Source organism: Oryx dammah, unplaced genomic scaffold, assembly GCF_014754425.2.
Source record: "Oryx dammah isolate SB20612 unplaced genomic scaffold, SCBI_Odam_1.1 HiC_scaffold_2, whole genome shotgun sequence".
NCBI classification, from domain to species: domain Eukaryota; kingdom Metazoa; phylum Chordata; class Mammalia; order Artiodactyla; family Bovidae; genus Oryx; species Oryx dammah.
In genome coordinates this window covers 4,082,447-4,107,175 of record NW_024070186.1, presented here as the reverse complement: position 1 = coordinate 4,107,175, position 24,729 = coordinate 4,082,447, and the positions used below count along the sequence as shown (strand labels likewise).

General features: G+C 52.5%; 1 protein-coding gene across 1 annotated transcript in view; it reads right to left on the bottom strand.

Moving 5' to 3' along the window:
- RFTN1 (raftlin, lipid raft linker 1) overlaps positions 1–24,729 on the bottom strand; it is a 227,996-nt gene that overhangs the window by 46,394 nt on the left and 156,873 nt on the right. Inside the window, exons 6-7 of the mRNA XM_040263565.1 lie at positions 17,888–18,091; positions 1,348–1,463 (exon numbers count right to left, since the gene is read on the bottom strand). Coding sequence (XP_040119499.1) covers positions 1,348–1,463; positions 17,888–18,091 — 320 coding nt within the window. The remainder of the gene's footprint in view (positions 1–1,347; positions 1,464–17,887; positions 18,092–24,729) is intronic.

Sequence of the window (24,729 nt, the reverse complement as noted above, 5' to 3'; positions counted from 1 at the left end):
GATCGCCCACCCGCCACCCGCTCTGTCCCACCACCCAGAGCCTGCACCCACCCCCGGAGGTGGGCTGGGTAAACGGACGGCCGTCTCACAGCTGAGGACGGTCCCCACGGGGGGCGGGGCCGTGAGCTGCCCACACTGGACTCTCGTTCTCAAGCATCTCACTTCCTTGGCACCCCATTTCCGGTCAGGCGCATGGAGGCCCACGGGGACCCAGGTCAGGTGGGGGTCCCTGGTGGAGGGGCGGCAGACCAGGTCACCACCCACTCCTCACCTTCCTCTCTACCTACATCCGCGGGACTCGGTCCCCAGCCTGACCGGCCCGGTTGCTGTGATGCTGGGATTCCCGTCTCTGACCATCACAGCCCGTGGACTCCGTCTGCCACAGCTGCAAGCAGTTACTGCCCATCCTGGCTCCAAGGCAGGCTGCCCCCAGCAGCTCTGCTCAGGACGGCCGCAGGCTGATGGGCTGGGAGCAGCGGTGCCCGGGGGCTGGCCGGTCCCCGTGCCCTCACTCCGCACAGAGAGCCGCTTCCTCGTCTGTCGCACAGGTGGTCCCGTCTGGCGGGGCCCCCAAGCCCACCAATCCGGCGTGCTCCCAAGGTGACTTGAGAGCATTCAGACAGCAGTCCCCTAGCTTCAATCACCCCAGGTGCTGGGTGGGCGAGAGACGGGTCTAAAACATCCACGGTTTCACAGCTTCAAAATCTACACCCGCAAACCTCAGAAATGTACCACCTCTTCCCAAACCCCAGCAGAACACAGCTTGAGGAATTCCTCTGCCCAGAGCCCAGATTCCTGGCCTTCCGGGTCAACATGCTGAAGCCGTCCTTTAGCACCTAATGGTCCAGGGACCTAACCGCTCAGTGCCTCGGTTTCCTCATCTGTAAAACGGGAGCCGCCACAGCACTCACTCAGAGACTCACCGTGACGGTTCAGAGCACAGGCACATATACTCTTGTTCTGGTGTATAAATTTCTGTGGCCCCCTGTCAGAGGGGGCCCAGAGGGTCATGCTCCAATGATGATGACGCTCTCATTATTACGGGGTCCACAAACCATGCGTCTACCGCACTTACGTCACTTAGACCTTTCAGACGAGTGAAGAAGAATCTTTTCTGCCCAGTGGTCTGGCACACATGATGTGTGTTTTCTACCGAAAGGGAAAAGTGGGGGCCCCTCCCCAACCTTGGGGGGCACAGGAGGGTCCCCAAGGACAACAGGGGTCCTGGGGGTGTCCAGCAGTCCACCTGCTGTCGAGGGGCAGCCTCGCTCGGAGGAGTGAGTGGATAAAACCATAAAACCACCACGGTCCAAACAAAAAAGCGTCACGGCCAAGCCCCACACTTACGTCCAGAACTGTCCACTGTTCGACTACGATGGCGTCGTAGCCCTGCGTGGCTCTGCTGTCTTCTGTGGAAACAGCTTCAAAGATGAACACTCCGTCTGTCAAGTCGTGCAAGGAATCTGTGGAGAAAGAAAAAGCAGGGGGCGGGGGGTGGTGGTTGCTGTAAACCGTCTGTGGCAGAAGCCTCACAAACAGCAAAAATGTTCACTGCATTCATTAATAATCCCAATCAGAACATCTTTTCAGCATGTTAATTAAAGAAGGCACACACAGCCGTAGAGTCTAGCCCCATCAGAATGAATGAGACTCATTTACCTCGCAGTTTTGAATAATATCCTTGATTTTATGAGCCCAAATCTCATTGTTAGCAATCACCATTTGATTTCACACGTTTACCTTCCTTTTCACACTCCAGTGTCAGGAAGCACTGGGGAGAACGGATTCGGGGGGGGGGGGGGAAACGCAGTCATTCAGGGACAATTTTTAGGAGAAAACGATACGGAGGGGAGAGAGATTATTCGGAAGGGGGGCTGGGTGTGACACAGCAGCTCTGGGCTCGCAGACCAGGTCCATAGGCGCTGGTTCCTTGGCAGCTGTGTGGCGTGCGTGCCGAGCACAGGACGCTCTCGTCAGGAGGTGAAGCCTGGGGGAAGGGGGACTTTTTCCAAATGATTTACCACTGAAAACGTTTCCTTGGGCGTATCAATGGTAAGGTTCTGAGTTCTGTACATCACACATATGAAACGATGCAGAACTGCCTCAGGCAATGAGACTGTCGAGAAAAATACACCCAGGGTCCTCGCCCCTGCAGAAGACCTTCAAGGAGGCGCATTTAGTAAGTGGCTCCTAAATGCCCTGGGTTCCCTTAGATGAAGGGCTGCGTGGGATAGAGGAATGGACTCAGAAGCAGGTGGTTGGGCCCGTGCTGTGTTGGAAAAGGAAGATGACCCTTTCAGGGGCCTGTCCTCTTATCTGTGAAGGGGGAGTGGGGACACAGTTCCTGCCAGTCAGTACTGTACAAATCACTGCTCCGTCACACCTGCCTGGGCTGAACTCCATCCCCAACCCCACTCCCAACTCAGACATTGACGCTCTGGTCGCTAAAGTGACTATATTTGGAGACATATCTTTTCCGGGGGTAGTTAAGATTCAGTGACATCATAAGGGTGGGCCCTAGTCCAACCAGCCTGGAGTCCTTAGAAGAAGAGGAAGAGACACAGGAGCGCCCCCCAGCCCCCCAACCATGTGCAGAGGAAGGGCTATAGGAGGACACAGAGGTGGCCATCTGTAAGTCAGGAAAGGGGACCTCGCTGGAAACAGAACTTGCCAGCCCCTGACCGTGGGTGTGCAGCCTCCTGAACCATGAGAAAATAAACGTCCATTGCTCAAGCTACCCAGCCCACGGTGTTTGGTTACGGCAACAGACATGAAAAATGTTTAATGGTATAAAGGACAATTCCTTTAAAAGGGCAGTTCACGCAAGAATGTGAGCTCTTCTTCATCCAGAAGGGAAGGGAGACAAATCCAGAAAGCCCCAAGTCACAGTGAAGTTCAGAAACTGCCTGCACTGTCCAGCAGTCACAAGAAGACCTACAGATGGACACACATAGTGACCCTCAGCGCCTGACTTCCAACAGACCTCACAAGCAAAACCAAAACAGCCATCAGGATGAGAAACATGCATCTTATTTGCAACAACAAAATAAGTAACAAATAGATGGCTCTGCTTACCACTCTCTATGGCATAGAAAAACCTTCCAGTGCTGAAGGGAATTTCAACTGCACAAACTTTCCAGAGAACAACTTAGCAAGGTCTAAGAAGCCTGAAAGACAAAAGTCCATCCTCTTTCACTCCAGAGACCCTGCCTCCTTCAGTCTCTTCTGAGCACCTATTATGCACCAGGTGCCCTTGAGGTCACGGGTGATAAACGAAGACCCTGCTCCATGGAGCTTCCCCCTGCAGGGAGATGATGACAACGTCCAAGGAGGTAAATGCTATGAGAATACAAAGTGGGCTAGGAGAGGAGGCGTGTGGAGTTGGAGGACATTGTCCTGCTGTTTCTGACCGAAGTGCTGAGAGTGGGTGCGCCACTCTGAGTAGAGATATGAACTAACTGCAAGCAAGCCGCTGGGAACACGAGGTTTGAGAGTTCAAGGGAGAAGACACAGCTTGAATAGGACTGCAGAGTGAGCGAGGGGCCACCAAGGGCCAGATGAGCAGCAGAATCGTGAGAAGAAAGTCGAGACCAAGTCAGCTTAATGGTGGGGAGGAGACCAGCCAACCAGGGGCTGACCCAGGTGACTTGCTTGGCCAGTGGGATTTCAGCAGATGGGATGCAAGCAGAGGCTTGAGAAACATGGGCATGGCTGCACTTGATCTCATGTCTCTGCCACCACTTTGAGAGGACGTGCCCCAGCTCACCTGCCCCAGTGGAGCACAGCCTAGATCCGCTGACCCTCAGACCTGAGAGCGGGCCCAGCTGCCTCAACAAAGCTGCTCCAGCCAGCATGCAAATAGGGCGCTTTGGAGTGGTTTGTTACACAGCGTCATTGTGGCAATAACTGACCGTTACAAGGCTCGATCAAAACTTAAGAAATTCGAGACCAGGAATACCTGGGGGATATTGCTGATTATTCCAGAGTGAGAGAGGGGCCTGATCAACTCAACAAACCACGGCTCTGAGGGGAATTCCTGGAGCACGGTAGCCTCTTATATTATTCCTACCTGACAGAACAATACTCCATTTCCAGTAAGATCCCTGTGGGTTAATCAGTACCATGCTCTGCTTTTAATTTTCTTTCCTAAACCAATAGTCTGTTACCAACTAGCCTTAGCAAAAGCACTAACCTTATTTCTCTCATTCACTCTGCTGAAAAGTTCCTCCCAAGTCCAATGTCCTTCTAAGATACATTTTACTAAGGTGAGCAGCAAAGAACAGAAGTACTCTTGGGCTGAACCATATTATAAGTCTTTTGGGGTCCAGGACAAGCATGGGCAATAGTCTGTCTCACTTTTTAAGTTTGGGGCAACACAGGTCCAGCGGAAGACCCTGCCACTGTAGGGACACCCTATGGAACCCCTGTGAATAAAGCTCTCCCCAATCCTGACCTGGGGATGCTTGGGGCCGGAAGATACTCACTGACCTTTCAGTACTATATCAACACACCACACATGCCTACAAGGCTTCTACGAAACATATTACACCCAATTTTCAAAGTCTCCAGCTACAGATCTCCTTACCGGTGAGCCTCCAAGTCCTTTAAATGTGCCAAACGCCCTCCGAGCATTGGAATGCCCAGCGTGACACAGCTGAGGTCCACAAGGGAAGGGGGCTGGCTCTCCTAACCCCTGCCTGGCCTCCCCTCCTTCGCCCACAGGGAGGAGGGCTGTGGGGTCCAGGCTTGGGGGCGGGAAGCAGGAACAAACCGGGCCCTTGTTCACCATCCTGCTTATCCAGTGTCACCTCCAACCTCTCAGCCCACTGCTCGGCTCTGAATCCAGAGTGCTGATTCACCCCTTAACTACCCAGCACGTTCAGAGTGGCTGTCAAAATCTGGTCATCTGTAACAGCAAAACAGTCAATGAGCCACAGAGAGCAGACAGCCGGGCTTTTAGAGAGCCCCTTGTTTGGACGGCTTCACCCCCCGCCCGTCTCTCCATCACCGTCTCGGCTCAGCCTCGCTGTCGCATGCTCTGAGCTGGGATTGAAAGGTCGCTCTCAGAGCGAGGCTCCCCCTGCAAAAAGGTTAACTCACCTTCCATCGATGGAAAACACTCCATTATCACTGCATTTTTTATTAAAGTAAAGATGCTTCCCTACTGTGCACAGGAAGCCGTTTGCCCTGGCATTGTATAAATATTTGATGCCGGTCTTTGGGCAAAAGGCCACCTTCACTTTCCAAGCTTATGATACACAAGAAGGGTGTGGGAAAAGGAGACTTGCTCTGTTACCCCAAGAGGTAAATGCTGTGAGAAACCTGTTCATGCTCTGCAGCCTCTGGGACATGAAGACCCTGCCAAGCAAGCTCCCTTCAGCCCACCCTAGGTGCCAGTCCTCTGCCAAGGCCAGCCTGAAATGCACACGTCGTGACAACTGGCCAAGGTACGGTCTATTAGAAAATGTCTCTATTCTCCTTTTATTGGGTTGGCCCAAAAGTTCATTAGAACTAACACCCCAAAAAGATGTCCTTTTCATTATAGGGGACTGGAATGCAAAAGTAGGAAGTCAAGAAACACCTGGAGTAACAGGCAAATTTAGCTTTGGAATGTGGAATGAAGCAGGGCAAAGGCTTAATAGAGTTCTGCCAAGAGAACACACTGGTCATAGCAAACATCCTCTTCCAACAACACAACAGAAGACTCTACAGATGGACATTACCAGATGGTCGATACCGAAATCAGATTGATTATATTCTTTGCAGTCAAAGATGGAGGAGTTCTATATAGTCAGCAAAAACAAGACCGGGAGCTGACTGTGGCTCAGATCATGGACTCCTTATTGCCAAATTCAGACTGAAATTGAAGAAAGTAGGGAAAACCACTAGACCATTCAGGTATGACCTAAATCAAATCCCTTATGATTATACAGTGGAAGTGAGAAATAGATTTAAGGGACTAGATCTGATAGATAGAGTGCCTGATGAACTATGGACGGAGGTTCGTGACATTGTACAGGAGACAGGGATCAAGAACATCCCCATAGAAAAGAAATGCAAAAAACCAAAATGACTATCTGAGGAGGCTTTGCAAACAGCTGTGAAAAGAAGGGAAGCAAAAAGCAAAGGAGAAAGGGACGGATATAGCCATTTGAATGCAGAATTCCAAAGAATAGCATGGAGAAAAAAGAAAGCCTTTCTCAGTGATCAATGCAAAGAAATAGAGGAAAATAATAGAATGGGAAAGACTAGAGATCTCTTCAAGAATATTAAAGATACCAAGGGAACATTTCACGCAAAGATGGGCTCGATAAAGTACAGAAATGGTAGGGACCTAACAGAACCAGAAGATATTAAGAAGAGGTGGCAAGAATACACGGAAGAACTGTACAAAAAAGATTTTCATGACCCAGATAATCACGATGGTGTGATCACTCACCTAGAGCCAGATATCCTGGAAGGTGAAGTCAACAAGGCCTTAGGAAGCATCACTACGAACAAAGATAGTGGAGCTGATAGAGTTCCAGTTGAGATATTTCAAATCCTGAAAGATGTGAAAGTGCTGCACTCAATATGCCAACCCATTTGGATAACTCAGCAGTGGCCACAGGACTGGAAAAGGTCAGTTTTCATTCAAACCCCAAAGAAAGGCAATGCCAAAGAATGCTCAAACTACTGCACAATTGCATTCATCTCACACGCTAGTAAAGTAATGCTCAAAATTCTCCAAGCCAGGCTTCAGCAATACGTGAATTGTGAAATTCCCGATGTTCAAGCTGGTTTTAGAAAAGGCACAGGAACCAGAGATCAAATTGCCAACATCTGCTGGATCACTGAAAAAGCAAGAGAGTTCCAGAAAAACATCTATTTCTGTTTTATTGACTATGCCAAAGCCTTTGACTGTGTGGATCACAATAAACTGTGGAAAATTCTGAAAGAGATGGGCATACCAGACCACCTGACCTGCCTCTTGAGAAATCTGTATGCAGGTCAGGAAGCAACAGTTAGAACTGGACATGGAACAACAGACTGGTTCCAAATAGGAAAAGGAGTACGTCAAGGCTGTATATTGTCATCCTGCTTATTTAACTTATATGCAGAGTACATTGTGAGAAACGCTGGGCTGGAGGAAGCACAAGCTGGAATCAAGATTGCCAGAAGAAATATCAATAACCTCAGATATGCAGATGACACCACCCTTATGGAAGAAAGTGAAGAGGAGCTAAAAAGCTTCTTGATGAAAGTGAAAGAGGAGAGTAAAAAGTTGGCTTAAAGCTCAACATTCAGAAAATGAAGATCATGGCATCTGGTCCCATCACTTCATGGCAAATAGATGGGGAAACAGTGGAAACAGTGGCTGACTTTATTTTTCTGGGCTCCAGAGTCACTGCAGATGGTGATTGCAGCCATGAAATTAAAAGACGCTTACTCCTTGGAAGGAAAGTTATGACCAAACTAGACAGCATATTAAAAAGCAGAGACATTACTTTGCCAACAAAGTTCCATCTAGTCAAGGTTATGGTTTTTCCAGTGGTCATGTATGGATGTGAGAGTTGGACTATAAAGAAAGTTGAGCATCGAAGAATTGATGCTTTTGTACTGTGGTGTTGGAGAAGACTCTTGACAGTCCCTTGGACTGCAAGGAGATCCAACCAGTCCATCCTAAAGGAGATCAGTCCTGGGTGTTCATTGGAAGAACTGATATTGAACCTGAAACTCCAATACTCTGGCCACCTGATGTGAAGAGCTGACTCACTGGAGAAGACCCTGATGCTGGGAAAGATTGAAGGCAGGAGGAGAAGGGGATGACAGAGGATGAGATGGTTGGATGGTATCACCAACTCAATGGACATGAGTTTGGGTGAATTCTCGGAGTTGGTGATGGACAGGGAGGCCTGGCGTGCTGCAATTCATGGGATCGCAAAGAGTTGGACATGATTGAGCAACTGAACTGAAAAATTCATTTGCTGTGTCTGTAACATCTTATGGGAAAACCTGAATAAACTTTTGAGCCAACCCAACAATACGTTAAGTTACTTGCTTCCGTCATGTCTGACTCTGTGCGACCCCATAGACAGCAGCCCACCAGGCTCCCCTGTCCCTGGGATTCTCCAGGCAAGAACACTGGAGTGGGTTGCCATTTCCTTCTCCAGTGCATGAAAGTGAAAAGTGTAAGTGAAGTCGCTCAGTCGTGTCTGACCCTTAGCAACCCCATGGACTGCAGCCTACCAGGCTCCTCTGTTCATTGGGGATTTCCAGGCAAGAGGACTGGAGTGGGGTGCCATTGCCTTCTCCAATAATTCGCTAAGATGGTCTAAATTACCCATACTGGCGTCGCTGGCATCCCAGATGTCCGTGGCCCCTGACATCCCGTCTCCCTACCAGCATGGTAGTCAGGGCACCACCTTGGTTCCTGGAGTGGCCTCTACCAACCTCACAGCCCTACCTGGCTGGGTTATATGGATACGGAACCCCCTGCAAATGGAATCACCCCATCTGGGCAATGGTGCGTGCCACTCCTGATTCACACCCCAGAGTCTGCCTCTGCTGCTTCTCCAGCCCTCACGTCTGCTCTCCTTCCCTGCCTTCCTTCCCTGCAGTCCCTGTTGGAAGCGGTGAATAAGCCAGAGGAGGCGGAACCCCGCTTCAGTGCCAGTAAGGGTCAGACTACAGGTTGTGCCACTGACCCGACCAGATGCCCAGATGGGGAGGAAGTGCCCTGATCTGGTGCATGCCGGCTAGGAGGCCTCTGCCAGGCGTGTTCATGGCTTCTCAGTGAATCCTCTCCCCAGTTCTGCAAGGCTCATGTGTCCCTCTGAGCGGTGAGAACATGGACGGAAGCCACAGGACTAAGGTCACATGTCCACGTTCAAGTGCACACAAGGGCCGATCTCAATCTGAATGTGGTTTGCTTGATTCCAAAGCCTTTGTTCTTTCAAGAGCTGACAGAATACTTAATTTTTCTACCACGGGGATGTGCCAGGGCTCTGCTCTGGCCGGTGGTGGGTGATGGACAGCCTCAGAGCCTGGTCTCATAGAGTGGGCGTGCTCTGACCACGAGGCTGTGCTCCCCGCCTTCGTGTTTTGGGCGCATCGCAGTGGAGTTGCAGTGAGATGGCCTTATAGCTTCTGCTGGGGACCAAATCTGTGCAGAAGCCATCCTTTCCCGCAGGGGGGCAAAGACAGACCAAGAACATGCTTGTAAATGGATACGCTGTATCTATCAACACAAGAGAGCGCATACAGCAGTGAGAAAAAACGATTCGAATGATGCGTAAAAACGGGGACGAATCTCACAAAGAGAATGATGGGAAGAAGCCAAACACAAGAAGGGCAGGCTCCACCCATACAAAGTTCACGCCCATCCACGACGCTTCCAACCAGCACTGCCGTCGGCCTTGGGGAGAGGCACGACGAGGCCGTGAGAGAGACTCTGATGGATTGGGACGCTCTGTTTGTTGATCTGGGGCTGGTCACACAGGTGCACTCACCTTGTGAAAACCCACCGAGCTCAGGATCTGTGTCAGTTCACTTCAGTTCAGTCGCTCAGTCGTGTCCGACTCTTTGCGACCCCATGAATCGCAGCACGCCAGGCCTCCCTGTCCATCACCATCTCCTGGAGTTCACTCAGACTCGCGTCCATCGAGTCCGTGATATCATCCAGCCATCTCATCCTGGGTTGTCCTCTTCTCCTCCTGCCCCCAATCTCTCCCAGCATCAGAGTCTTTTCCAATGAGTCAACTCTTCGCATGAGGTGTTCAAAGTACTGGAGCTTCAGCTTTAGCATCATTCCTTCCAAAGAAATCCCAGGGTTGATCGCCTTCAGAATGGACTAGTTGGATCTCCTTGTAGTCCAAGGGACCCTCAAGAGTCTTCTCCAACACCACAGTACAAACGCATCAGTTCTTCGGTGCTCAGCCTTCTTCACAGTCCAACTCTCACATCCATACATGACCACAGAGAAAAACCATAGCCTTGACTAGACGGACCTTAGTCGGCTTTCGAATATACTATCTAGGTTGGTCATAACTTTTCCTCCAAGGAGTAGGCGTCTCTTGATTTCATGGCTGCAGTCACCATCTGCAGTGATTTTGGAGCCCCCCAAAATAAAGTCTGACACTGTTTCTACTGTTTCCCCATCTATTTCCCATGAAGTGATGGGACCACATGCCATGATCTTCATTTTCTGAATGTTGAGCTTTAAGCCAACTTTTTACTCTCCTCTTTCACTTTCATCAAGAGGCTTTTTAGCTCCTCTTCACTTTCTGCCATAAGGGTGGTGTCATCTGCATATTTGAGGTTATTGATATTTCTCCTGGCAATCTTGATTCCAGCTTGTGTTTCTTCCAGTCCAGTGTTTCTCATGCTGTACTCTGCATAGAAGTTAAACAAGCAGAGTGACAATATACAGCCTTGACGCACTCCTTTTCCTATTTGGAACCAGTCTGTTGTTCCATGTCCAGTTCTAACTGTTGCTTCCTGACCTGCATACAGATTTCTCAAGAGGCAGGTTAGGTGGTCTGGTATTCCCATCTCTTTCAGAATTTTCCACAGTTTATTGTGATCCACACAGTCAAAGGCTTTGGCATAGTCAATAAAACAGAAATAGATGTTTTTCTGGAACTCTCTTGCTTTTTCAGTGATCCAGCAGATGTTGGCAATTTGATCTCTGGTTCCTCTGCCTTTTCTAAAACCAGCTTGAACATCAGGGAGTTCACGGTTCACGTATTGCTGAAGCCTGGCTTGGAGAGTTTTGAGCATTACTTTACTAGCATGTGAGATGAGTGCAATTGTGTGGTAGTTTGAGCATTCTTTGGCATTGCCTTTCTTTGGAATTGGAATGAAAACTGACCTTTTCCAGTCCTGTGGCCACTGCTGAGTTTTCCAAGTTTGCTGGCATATTGAGTGCAGCACTTTCACAGTGTCATCTTTCAGGATTTGAAATATCTCAACTGGAATTCCATCACCTCCACCAGCTTTGTTCGTAGTGATGCTTTCTAAGGCCCACTTGACTTCACATTCCAAGATGTCTGGCTCTAGATTAGTGATCACATCATCATGATTATCTGGGTTGTGAAGATCTTTTTTGTACAGTTCTTCTGTGTATTCTTGCCACCTCTTCTTAATATCTTCTGCTTCTGTTAGGTCCAGACCATTTCTGTCCTTTATCGAGCTCATCTTTGCATGAAATGTTTCCTTGGTATCTCTAATTTTCTTGAAGAGATCTCTAGTCTTTCCCATTCTGTTGTTTTCCTCTATTTCTTTGCATTGATCGCTGAAGAAGGTTTTCTTATCTCTTCTTGCTATTCTTTGGAACTCTGCATTCAGATGCTTATATCTTTCCTTTTCTCCTTTGCTTTTCACCTCTCTTCTTTTCACAGCTATTTGTAAGGCCTCCCCAGACAGCCATTTTGCTTTTTTTGCATTTGTTTTCTATGGGGATGGTCTTCATCCCTGTCTCCTGTACGATGTCACGAACCTCATTCCATAGTTCATCAGGCACTCTGTCTATCAGATCTAGACCCTTAAATCTATTTCTCACTTCCACTGTATAATCATAAGGGATTTGATTTAGGTCATACCTGAATGGTCTAGCGGTTTTCCCTACTTTCTTCAATTTAAGTCTGAATTTGGCAATAAGGAGTTCATGATCTGAGCCACAGTCAGCTCCCGGTCTTGTTTTTGTTGACTGTATAGTGTCTCTATGTGGGCTATACTGCAGGACAAAGTTTCCTTAAAGACATGCCACGGACAGAGGAAAAAATGCATTCATAGCCTAAGTGAAATCTTCGTGAAACCCTTTGCTTTATTCAGCAGCTCTTCTGAAAGAGAAGCCACGCCTGCAAACATGAAGCCAACATGCCTGGAGCCTGCGGCTGGCCAAAGGAGTGGCCGTGAACGCACTGCAACCTCCCCCTCCCCTGCTCCCCCAGCCTGCAGGGCCCTGGGGAGGCACATCCCAACACCGGCTCTCCTCAGCACTCAGAACCAGCAAGCAGCACCTGAAAACCTTTATTGCTTGCTTTCTGCATACAGACCACAGGGTATACACACTGGGATGCTAAGAAGCATAGGAAGCAGGCCTTGCCTAAGGACCTGCAAATATGTCTGCCTCCAGCCTGGACGGGAGAGGAGTTTAGGGGAGAATGGCTCATGTCTATGTATGGCTGAGTCTCTTCGCTGTTCACCTGAACCTATCACAGCACTGTTCATCAGCTACACTCAGTGCAAAATAAAAAGGTAAAAAAATATGTCTGCCTACAATATGTGTCCCTATGTATATTTTATTTGGAATATGCACATGTTTTTACATACATATTTTGCAAATAGAAGGCAATCTGGCTTATTCTAGGCATCAAAAATGGGGCCTAAATACCAAATGTTATTTGGATGACATGAAGTTGGGGCTTCAGAGAGTCTTAAGGAAAACCCAGAATTCAGAGAGAAAGGAAGGCTGTCCAGGCACCACGTGTCAGAGAGAAAGGAGGGCTGTGCAGGCACCACGTGTCAGAGAGGCAGGAGGGGAGGGCTGTGCAGGCAGAACGCCATCCGATGTGACAGAGCTTCACAAACACGGCAGCATCCGGAGTGCATCCTAGGCCTAAGTGCTGAATGTGTCAAGGTCTTAGGACTAAACTCCAGTTCATAGTGATAGATGTGGGAGAAATAAGACACCACCATGAGGCACTGGCTGGACAAATCTAGAATGCAGGACAGTATGAGAGGCTAGGTTAATCTGAAGCAGGCAGGGTCCTGAAGAACAACTCTCTCAGGTCAAAGAGAATCGAGGATGTAGTCACCGTACGGGGTGCTTGCTGCTGGACTGGAATCTGGTTTGGACAACGGGCTGCAAAGGGCATTTTAGAAATGACAGGAGACACGTACATATGGGCCTCACAGAGATGCTGCTGCCAGAGGCAAGAGGCCGGGTGAGGGTGAGGCAGGGAGAGGAGGCTGAGGGCAGAGAGAGGGTCAGGGGGTCCGGGAGGAGACCGGGGAGGGACAGGCCATGGGCAAGGCCAAGGGGAGGGCAAGAGGGCCGCAGAGCAAGGCCAGGGCCAGGGGGACAAAGGGAGGCGATGGCGGGGCAAGGACGGGGTTGGTGGCCGCTTCCCAGCGAGGGCGGTGCCTCCCCCTCCCCCCGCCCCAGGATGGTAGCATCTCCCCCAGCGAGGGCAGCAGGGACTCCGCAGGCCTGGGAGCCGCTGGTGGGAAACCAGCTCTGGGTGGGTCTCCCTACCCCAGACTTCCGGTCCCTGCCAGAGCCCCCAGCGGCCGCCAGCAGAGGGCCACCCCGCCGGCCTCGCCCACCCTCGAGAAGCACGGGCTCTGGCCTTCATCTCACTGGCTGCAGTGTTTCTGCAAGCCTGGCCATCCTGCCGTCTGAGCATCCCCGGGACCCCCTCCTCCCCGAGGGCAGCTCCCCTCTCCCCTCGGGCTCCACCCCTCGCCAGCGCAGCCTCCTGTCTCCTCTTCTTCTCCAAGGGCTTTCTTGCCAATCAGTAGCCGGGACCCACAGCAACGACTTAACCTCTTAGTGCCTCCATCTCTACAGACAGGACGACAGTACCCGAGGCCAGAGGAGCTGGCGTGCGGGCTGCTGAGGACGCACCAGCGCACGGGGACTGCCAGGGCCCGGGACCACCACTGGGCGCCCCTTTCAGCCACACTGGAAGTTCCCCAGAGCCCCAGAGCACAGCCTCCCCAGCCCAGGACATCTGCTTGTTCTCAGGAGACGAGCCCGGGAGGCACGAGCAGAGGCCCAAACAGGAGGACAGTACCAGCCTTTCCATGTGCTGTGAGGTAAGGACTCAAAAACAGGAGTCTTAACTGGATTCTTGAAAAAGCTGGCTTAAAGCTCCACATTCAGAAAACTAAGATCATGGCATCTGGTCCCATCACTTCATGGCAAATAGATGGGGAAACAGTGGACACAGTGACGGACTTCATTTTTGGGGGCTTCAAAATCACTGCAGATGGTGACTGCAGCCATGAAACTGAAAGACACTTGCTCCTTGAAAGAAAAGCTATGACCAACCTAGACAGCATGTTAAAAAGCAGAGACATTACTTTGCCAACAAAGGTCTGTCTAGTCAAAGCCATGGTTTTTCCAGTAGTCACGTATGGATGTGAGAGTTGGACCATAAAGAAAGCTGAGTGATGAAGAATTGATGGTTTTGAACTGTGGTGTTGGAGAAGACTCTTGAGAGTCCCTTGGACTGCAAGGAGATCCAACCAGTCCATCCTAAAGGAGAGCGGTCCTGAATATTCATTGGAAAGACACATGCTGAAGCTGAAACTCCAACACTTTGGCCACCTGATGCGAAGAACTGACTCACTGGAAAAGACCCTGATGCTGGGAAAGATTGAAGGTGGGAGGAGAAGGGGTTGACAGAGGATGAGATGGTTGGATGGCATCACCAACTCGATGGGCATGAGTATGAGTAAACTCTAAGAGTTGGTGATGGACAGGGAGGCCTCGTGTGCTGGAGTCCATAGGGTTGCAAAGAGTCGGACACGACTGAGTGACTGAACTGAACTGAGCTGGAATCTTTTGAGCTGAACATCCTTTTGAACTGTGGTGTTGGAGAAGACTCTTGAGAGTCCCTTGGACTACAAGGAGAACCAACCAGTCCATTCTGAAGGAGATCAACCCTGGGATTTCTTTGGAAGGAATGATACTGAAGCTGAAATTCCAGTACTTTGGCCACTTCATGTGAAGAGTTGACTCATTGGAAAAGACTTTGATGCTGGGAGGGATTGGGGGCAGGAGGAAAAGGGGACGACCGAGGATGAGATGGCTGGATGGCATCACGGACTCGATGGACGTGAGTCTGAGTGAACTCCGGGAGATGGTGATGGACAGGGAGGCCTGGCGTGCTGTGATTCATGGGGCCGCAAAGAGTCGGACACGACTGAGCGACTGAACTGAACTGAACTGAACATCACCTAATTTATGGGACAAAGTTCTCAGGCATTTTCTAACTTTGTGGAAAATATTTTGAAGCACAAATATCCAGTTCAGAAGACTGGTGCTTTTTTTCCCAGCTGGCGAACAGCTTAAAGACGTGCTCCTGGCTCTGCCAGGTTTATTTGTAAGGACACCAATTATCCTACTAGAAATAGGTTCCTTTTATAATGATGATTAGCTTGCCTTTTTTTTTTTTTTTAAAATTCTGGGAAAAGAACGTATTTCCTCCCCGGCCAAAGGAAAGCCTGGGCTTTTCCAGGGCAGAAACTCCCTCACCCAGTAAGTTCTGCTCCCCCACCCCCTCAAAACCGTCCGGAAGAAAGCCTGTCGGAATGCTGAGTGGGTTCAGATTCATTTTGATGTGAGGAGTCTGCATGCATTCCGGGGACAGGGACACGCAGCCAGGGGAGCAGGACTCGAGGGCAGCCCTGCTGTGGAGACACCGCGGGCTCAGCGCAAGGCTTCTCGTTCAAGTGCCAGAGGAAATTTCATGTTCTGTCTTCAAGGCGGGAAGGCTGGATTTCATGCAGCTGAAGCCAAGGGAGGCTGTAACGGCATTTCTAACACTCAAGTCAGATGTGAAGAAAGACTGCCTGCGCTGTCTGTGTTTCTGGACTTGAGGCTGGAGAACGAGGAGGGGAGGAGTGGAGGTGAGAACGCAGCCTGGACGGCTAAAGCGCGACAGCCAGCCAGACACTGAAGGGCTGCACAGACTTTCGTGTTCGAGGTGTCTTCTCTGGGGGCTTGGCTGGCCCCTGACAGGCAAAGGGCCAAAGAGAAAACCTCCCCTCTGAAGCCCCAGTTCCCCCAAGGGTGGAGCAGGCCCAGTGGCTGCCCCGGCAGCTCCCGGCCCCCACACCTCCCTGCCCATCTTTAAGAGGCTAGCACAACTAACCCTCGGTTTCCCAGGCGGAGAATTAAAACCACGCATAGCCACAGAGTGCCTCTCTGGGCCCAGGAGGAGCTAAAAGGAGCCGTCGCTGTGTGCCCGGAGAGGCGTGAGGGGGTGTCCCTGCGGAAGCAAGAGGCAAAGGGTCCCCGCCGGGACCTCTGACGCCGGTGAACGAGGCTGTAGCCGTCTGCTCTGAGCACATGCCCTGGGGTCGGATGGTGCGTCTCCAACCAGCCAGCACAGCCCCCAGCTTGCAAGAACTCTGCCGGCGCCCAGGGAAGGCCTCCTGGCGCACAGGGAGATTACTGACCTTGTCGCCAGGGGACGGAACTGACTCTTCCTTAGTTGTATTAATGAAAAATACTCTAGGAATTCCCTGGTGGTCCAGCTGTTAAGAATCCGCCTGCCGAGGCAGGGAACTCAGGTTCCGTCCCTGGTCCGGGAAGATTCCACATGCTGTGGGGCAACTAAGCCTGTAAGCCCCAGCGACCAAGGCCCGCGAGCCACAAGGACTGAGGCCCTGCCCGCGAGCCACAGCGACCGAGGCCCGTGCACCCTAGAGCCCGTGCTCGGAAACAAGCGAAGCCCACACACCCAGAGAAGCCCAAGGAGGAGCCTCCGCCTGTTGCAACTAGAAAAAGCCTGCACGCAGCAACGAAAACCCAGCGCAGCGAAAACAAATACATGGCTATTTAAAAAAGAAAGAAAATACGCTTTAGAATTGCACTGTCTAACACACTAGCTGACAGCCTCTTATGGCTACTGAAATGGAAATTAATAAAAATTAAATAAAGTAAAGATTAAGTTTCTCAGTCTTACTTGCCACATCTCCAGTGGTCAGTGGCCACTCACGGCTGGTGGCACAGAGACAGAGCATCTTCGAGTCCCAGTGGCCCACTCACCTATCTTATATCCTGCTTCTGTCCACAAGTAGCCGTGGGCCACGGTGCCATGCAATGCCTGCTGCTACTGCGTGGACCCGTCACCATTAGACACTGCTGTTCAGACAGTGGCAAACGCCTTGCACAGGACGAGACTGGCCCGCGCGCTCTACAGCGCTCCGAAGGTTTCAGATGACTACACGCGTGGGCACTCAGAATTAAGACCGATGCCTCTTCCAAGGATGTTTGCTAGCAGCTCAAGGATTGCAAATAATACAGAATCCAATCTCTGTTCCTGACTCTGCCAATTTTTAGAGAGAAAACTGCTCAATGTCGGTGCCCCCTGCCAGGTTTCACTGGGATCAAAGGATTCGGTGTTCCTTCACATTTCACTTGCTCAAGAATCCTGCTGACTGGCAGCCCTCAAGATCCACACGTGCTGGCAGGTTGGCCCCACGCCCCAAATGGTCTCTGGGTTTTGATGCACCCTAGCGACTCAACCCACCTTCGTGTTAGCTTGAAAACCCCTTCTTTGCTTGACACATTTACCCATCTGGGACAAGCTTTCTCTCTGCCTCAGAGAAGCGGACACCAATATTGCTGCCTGAGCAGCAAACCCCCAGAGAGAACCCATTACTGGCAGGGCTGCTGGGTGCAATGAGACCCGGGAGCAGTGTGTATCCCGACAGAGTTTACAGAAACCCAGCTGTTCAGTTCACTCCTCTGCTGTTAATTCCAAGGTGCTGCTACTGTTACTTCAAACTGTAATGATGTCTACAAACAATTTGCACTTTCAGAGCGGCAGGATCCTAGGGGGTAATTAACAAACCCCAGGAATAATCTCTTTAAAAGCCTTTAAAAGCAACCTCCACGGAGGCCACCATGATGAAATGAAACGGCCCCTCCCCTTCTCCATGGTGTTAGCATAGACCTGGCTGACTCCTAGAGGGGCTGGGCGAGCACGGGTGTGGGCTTTTGTGGACGACTCCTCCAGATGTGTGAATTGAAATCAAACCCGTGGAACTTTCTGAATTGGGGCGGTGGGGTGGGGGGTGGTTCTGAAAGTGGGCTGAGATGACAGGCGTGAAAAGCAGAGTTCAGGAGGGCCACTTGATGGGGGTGGGGTGGGGATGTGGTCCTTACCGTGGACCAAGCCAAGCGAGGAGACTGCGTTCACCAGGACGCCGCCCTTCCGGAAGTGGTCGCTCATGTGCTCCAGCCAGTTGGCGTCCAGACCGCTGACCGTCGGGCCGTTCTTGGAGACCCGGAGAGGAACAGTGACAGGGTAATACTGCCGGCACTTCTGAGGGCTCTTCGGTTTGTTGAAAAGGGCGAAGATCTCCATTTCTGCAGGGATTCAGAGAGGACGGGGGACAGGGGGTTAAATGGGGACAGACTGCCGTATCGGGCCGGGTGTGATCTCGCAGGAACCTGCAGGCAGGGCATCAAAGGCCAGCATTCTGCTAGGCTGCATGTTGCCTACCAAGAAAACCCAAGCAGCATGTTAGGGAGCCTTGAAAGTGACACGGACCTCGAAGGCCAAGGGCTGCGGGGACTGCCAACAGAAAACCGGCCCTTGTCAGCTGTGCCCACGACCACTGCAGCCAGGGGCCTTCCACACCCCCTGAGAGGCATTCAGAGTGGAGACCAGGAAAGGGGCACTCTCTGCTCTGCGAAAAACTGGCAGGTTAAGCCTGTAGATAGGTATTTTCAAGAAAGCATTTTATGAGCCTAATTCTTGCATCTCCTCAAATTGAGAAAAGGACTAAAATTGTTACTGGTGACATCTGCTCCTTGTGGCTAGCAGCAAGCCTCTACCAAAATGTGTGACTGACCACACATATCTCCTTCACAAAAATCATCTCTTACACTGACCTCTCCCCTCTGCCTCCCTGGAGCCATTTTTCAGGGCTGTTGGAAATGTTGTCTCCCAGGCTAAGTCCTCATTCTGTCCCCGGTAAAACGTAACTCGCAACCCTCAGGCTGTGCATTTTTTAGCCAACAGGACGCAGTTCTAAATATGACATATGACGAACAGCTGTTAGCTGGGATTAATTTGTATGGTTAGGTGTTTGAAAGAAGGATATAGTAGACATTTCTAGAAATTCATACAAAGGTGTACTTTAGAAGAAAAAGCAGACATGTTTTGGGCAAGAACTGATCTGTTTGTTTTTTACTTTTTTAAAAAAAGGAAATGCACTGAGGCACATAAAAACAAAAATACCGCCGTAATTCCAGGAACTCCGCACCTCCCTGAATTCACTGTTTATAAACTGCAGTGGTGTTTCCCGGGGCCGAACGCATACTGCTTAATCAAGTTCATCAAAAATACATCATTGAAATGTAAAAATAAATACGCTCCAGTAAATGAGGGTTCCTGCCTGGAGTGGTAAGGTCGCTCCAACAGCCAATGGGCCCTGAGAGTGAGGCGCAGCTTCCCGGGCCTTCCTTTATGGCTGGGCTCTGTAAAAATCAATGCTCACTGCCACCCGGCAGCTGACCCTTGCCTCCCGCCCTACGTGCGGCAGGCCACGAGTGAGCAGCCTCAGCCTCCGGAAGCAAATACCTGGAATTTCAATCTAAGGCTGAAGGTCTATTTTTGTATTACTCATTTAGTTGAACAACCAACAATTCACGCCGCTTAAAAAGCTTTGCTTACACAGTCTACTCAGGAACATGCTTTGGTTTCCAAAAATATCTATTCAGATAAGAAAATCCCCACCCTTCTTCCAAAGAAATAGTCTAAAGGTCATAAACAATGGCGGACATTAGCAAAAAGGACAAAGGACACCCACCCACTCCCTGTGGGAGACACCCTGCCTGGACCCCACATTCTGGGAGACCGCATCCCATATTTATTTCCCAGTTTTCCAGTCTCCAAATACATTACCTTTGAAAATGGATCCACTTTCCTTTAGCTAGATAAGTGTGCTCAAACAGGAAATGGAGCTTCATCACCATAAGGGGCACCATTACCATTTGCCACAAAAGGAGCAAATGGTGAGGCGCTTTCACACCAAAAACGTTTCTCCACATAGCATCTCAAGTTACGCACAGGACGACTGTATTCTGGGACAAAGGGAGTCTTTCCACAGCCCCACCTGAGTAAGCGCCAGCAGAGACCTCAGGGAGCAATGCTGGGCCAAAGATTCTGCTGTCAGCAACAGTGACGCCGACGGGCAGGCCATTTCGAGCAATCCAGGGGCTAGAATCAATGAGGAAGGAAGGGACCGCATCTTCACAAACAGCCACCGGCTCTCCAACAACCAACGCTGGCCTCATCCCCACCCCATATTACTTTCTCGGTCCACTTCCCTGACTCAGGAAGCCATTGAAAAGGCAGCAGCCGGCAAGTGCTTTCAGGGGAGAAATTCGCTCTTGGTATATGGAGCTAGTGATCCCCCGACTATTTTGTGACTTTCAAATACAAGCCTTAGCCATGGCGTCCTGCTGAGAAAGGTTTGTAAAGAAGAGAGTCAGGCAAGGAGATGAAGGCTGGGGGATGGAACAGGAAGTGCCCTTTCCAGTCCGAGGAGTCGAGGTTCAAGGAAGAGCAGCAGCTGCTGAAAGGGAAGAGTGGGAGCCAGGCCCTGACTTCGCCTCTTCAAACGCAGACTCTGTAAGCTTTGGGGTGCAAGCTGTTTCTTTGGGGAGTAATCCCAGACGGTAAGAGTGAGGGAGCAGGGATAAGAAACGAGGACGAGACGAAAGCCAAGGCAGGCATCCACGAGCAGGTTACTGGGGACCGGAGATGCCGCGTGTTGCCCTGTGAGGGGCAAGGAAGGCGGGCACCTGTCCTCAGGGATCGAGGCCATTCCTGGGGCATTAATGCCTGGGGCACCTGCCCATTCCAGAGAACACCTGCAGGCAGAGGCTAGGGAAGCTGTCCTCAGGTGACCCGCAAGGTGGGCCCGAGCATCGTCACCACGCTCAGCTACCATCACGCAAGCCCAAGGGCACACAAACTAAGAAGCAAGAGAAGACACAGCCTCCACAAGGGGAACGGAGAAGCAGCCCAGCACCTGGCCACACAGAAGGACCCCTGGCCACACTGCAAGACAGGGCCACAGCCTCCTGCATGCACGAGGAGACAGAAAAGGGGAAGGCCGAAGGGGAAGGCGGGTGCAGGCCCGAGGCCACGAAGGCAGAGCCTGCAGGCCGGGCTGGTGGCGGAGTGCTGAGAACGCGCCCAGCTCTCCATCTGGGTCCTCCCCGGGGAGCAGGGCCGGAGCCAGAGACAGAAATAAACTTTCAGGGAAGGAAAAGGGGAAGGCTGCTGGAATCAAGAGCCTCCAAAGCATGAGAAGAAGCCTGCTTCAGATGCCCAGCCCTGCACTAAACGCCTCTGTCCCGCCGGCTCCCCGGCCACGGTCCTCACCTGGAAACCAGCCAAGAGAAACTGTCCCCAAACGACGCTCTTTGATGTTTTAATATTCCGGCTCTCCAGTACACATCCTCACGGGAGCGGCCACCAGGGACTCCACAAAGAAGACCAAGCATGTTTACATTTTCTCAGCTGCTCTGTTGACTCTGCCGTGACCCCAGCTAGAAGATTTTTCCAGACACGGGACAGAGTCCCCAAGGAGGGGGAAGGCATTGTTTCTGAGAATGTTCTGAGGACGGCTGCAGGCCAGGCCTGGCAGGGCACCCAAGCAGCTTCGGGACGGTTCTGTCTTGTATTTCTCTTTCTGTCTCGTCTCCTCTGACCCCCTAGCACACAGTGGGTGGCCTGGTCTGGTGCCATTTAGAACCTCGGTGTCCAGAAAAGGTGGCAGTCTAGAAAACACGGCCGGGGTTGTACCTGCATTCGCTGGACTGACCTCAGCCAGAAAAGTGCAAGCGGCTGGGGCAGGGGGTGTGGGGTGCCCGCAGCCAGGCCTAGCAAGGTCTTGCTAGGCTCCCCGGGAATGAGGAGGAAGAAGGTAGACGCCCAGGTCTGAGGCAGGTGCCAGGCAGTAGGGACACAGGCACGGGACGGATGCCTGCAGTCTGCAGCTGGGGCCCCCGAGAGCGGCGACCCGCGGGTTGAGCTGACAGGGTTCTGGCACCCCAGGGGACCTCCAGACAGCAGGAGGGAGGGGGCTTCAGAGTCGGGCTGAAAGCATGAGCTCCCCGGGCTGGATGGGGAGAAGGAGCTGGCTGGCACATCGGCTGGGGTGGATGGACAAGTGGGCATCAGACTTGGCCTGGGAGCTGGGCTCGGGGTGGGGGGCCCTGGTCAGCTGAGGTCACAGCAGGAGGGCTGGGGCCAAAGGTTACGCTGGGAAGGCAGGGTGGTGGGCACCACGGGGCAAGAGGGAGGAGGGCCTCAGGCCCAGCCAGGTGCCGGGGGCAGGGGAGACGCCGCTTCTGGCGTGGGTGCAGCGTGGGGCACCTCTGGGCCTGGGGAGGTCGGCTGGCAGGCAGAGTGCGGGACGCACTGACTGCACAGCAATTGCGGGACGTGAGGATGTCAGTGAGCGTCGTCACCGCCACCATCTCCTGCGATGCCCACCTCCACGGGGAAACTGTGTCCCTTCTGCCCCAGAAGCCTTAAATGGATTCCCCAGAATCACAAGCCGGCAAGTGGCAAGTTCAGTCGCTCAGTCATGTCCGACTCTCTCCAACCCCATGAACCGCAGCACGCCAGGCTTCCTTGTCCATCACCAACTCCCGGAGTTTACCCAAACTCATGTCCATCGAGTCGGTGATGCCATCCAACCATCTTGGTTGTCTCCTTCTCCTCCTGCCTTCAATCTTTCCCACCATCAGGGTCTTTCCCAAGGAGTCAGTTCTTCACATCAGGTGGCCAAAGGATTGGAGTTTCAGCTTCAGCAGCAGTCAAGACTCTTCCAAAGCCCCCAACCCCCGGCTGTTTCCCAAACCTCACGAGAGGCTGCTTTCATCAGCACACAGAGAGTGGGAGCTGATGCCTGTGGGTGGCCGGGGAGGTGGTCAGTGGCTGCTGTTAATGGACTGAGTGCAAACAGCCAGGACGATGGCAGCAGGCGGGGGACGCACGGACCCCAGGGCAGAGCTGTCCGGGGGGGTTCTGGGAGGGGAGAACCAGGCCCGGCCCGGTGAGGGAGGGCAGACTCGGGGGCCATCCCCCCAGAAGGAGCTGCCTGCCAGGAGGCTTGCTCATAGAAGGCCCTGGAGAAGGACACAGAGATCTGGCTCAGGCTTCTGCATTCTGGACATTTCAAGTGAGCTGGTGCAGGGAGGAAGGGCAACTCGGGGACGACGCTGCGTTATTACTTCGGTGGCAGTGAGAACAAGCTCAATCTGCATGAACCTGTGTGGCCCCCTCGTTTCTCCTACTGATGCTGCAGTGCCCGAGACCAGGCAGGGATGCCGGTGGCCAGCGGAGAAGGCAGGGAATACAGTCCAGCAACGCCGCTTTGAGCTTCCCGAGCCCTGCCTGGTCTTGCCCCGCCCCCTGCCTGTTTACAGTCAATGAAGGAAGCTGCCTCCCCCACCTCGGGGCACAGAAATGGACTGGGAAACCAGCGGCGGGGCGGGCCGGCTCTTCCCAAGGGCCCTGCATCCACCCGCAGCCGGGAACGAGGGAGGTGTGGAGGGAAGCCCGCTGCAGCAAGGCTCAGGGGAGGCCCACCCAGCCGGACGTCCAGCCGACAGGACGCTCCCAGGACGAGCAAAACCCTGGTGGACGTAGAGGGCAGAAGCCCTGGACCCGAGGGGTCCCGTGGCCCGGGGGGTCGGGGGGGGCACCCAAATGGGCAGAGATCAGACAGCACGCTCCCCGGCCAAGTGCAGCCCGGGTGGACCTGGGGAGCCAAGCCCTGGGCCTGAGGGGTCCCGCGGCCCGGGATGGGGGGGGGTCCCGGACGGACACAGAGCCGACAGGATTGCTCCCAGGACGAGCAAAACCCTGGTGGACGTAGGGGGCAGAAGCCCTGGACCCGAGGGGTCCCGCGGCCCGGGGGTGGAGGGACCAGCCAGACGAAGAGCCCCTGGCGCCTCGATGAGCCCCCAGCGCCCATACAGCTGATGAATTAAAGGTGAGCGGAGGCGGAGCAGGGAGACGCCCTCTGGACTGTTTTTTAATTGTCTTGCTGTGATTGCCTATTTAAACCCACTGGCAGGAAGCAGAGTTAAAGCACTTGGCCCTCCTTAGGGGGGCCTGAGTGGGGGGAGGCTGAGAGTGGGGCGGGGGCGCTGGGAGACGCAATTGTTCGAAGACGCCCCAGGACGGACGGGGTAACAACCAGGACAGGAGAAGGGCTGAGCTGGGGGCCGGGCCAGCTGACCAGCGAGGACGGCGCCCCTAGCCAGCCTCCGAGGAGGCTGAAACTATGCTCAGCTGATGCTCAAGTGCAAGTTGCTCAGCCGTGCCCGACTCTTTGCAACCCCGTGGACTGTATGTCCATGGAATTCTCCAGGCCACAATACTGGAGTGGGTAGCCTTTCCCTTCTCCAGGGGGTCTTTCTGACCCAGGGATCGAACCCAGGTCTCCTGCATTGCAGGTGGATTCCTTACCAGCTGAGCCACCAGGGAAGCACTAAGGCTCAAACTATGAGATAAAGCGTAACTCTAGGAGGGCAACCAGTCCATTCTGAAGGAGATCTGCCCTGGGATTTATTTGGAAGGAATGATGCTGAAGCTGAAACTCCAGTACTTTGGCCACCTCATGCGAAGAGTTGACTCACTGGAAAAGACTTTGATGCTGGGAGGGATTGGGGGCAGGAGGAGAAGGGGACGACAGAGGATGAGATGGCTGGATGGCATCACGGACTCGATGGACGTGAGTCTGAGTGAACTCCAGGAGATGGTGATGGACAGGGAGGCCTGGCGTGCTGCGATTCATGGGGTCGCAAAGAGCCGGACACGACTGAGCGACTGGACTGAACTGAGGAGGGCACACAGGCCACTTCCTGTATCTATGACACCGGAATGGTAAGAGCACCTTCCATCATAAAGCTACTGTGACGCACGGTCACGCGGGCCAGCTGAGCCTCGGCCCCTGGAGGGCTGTCACCATGAT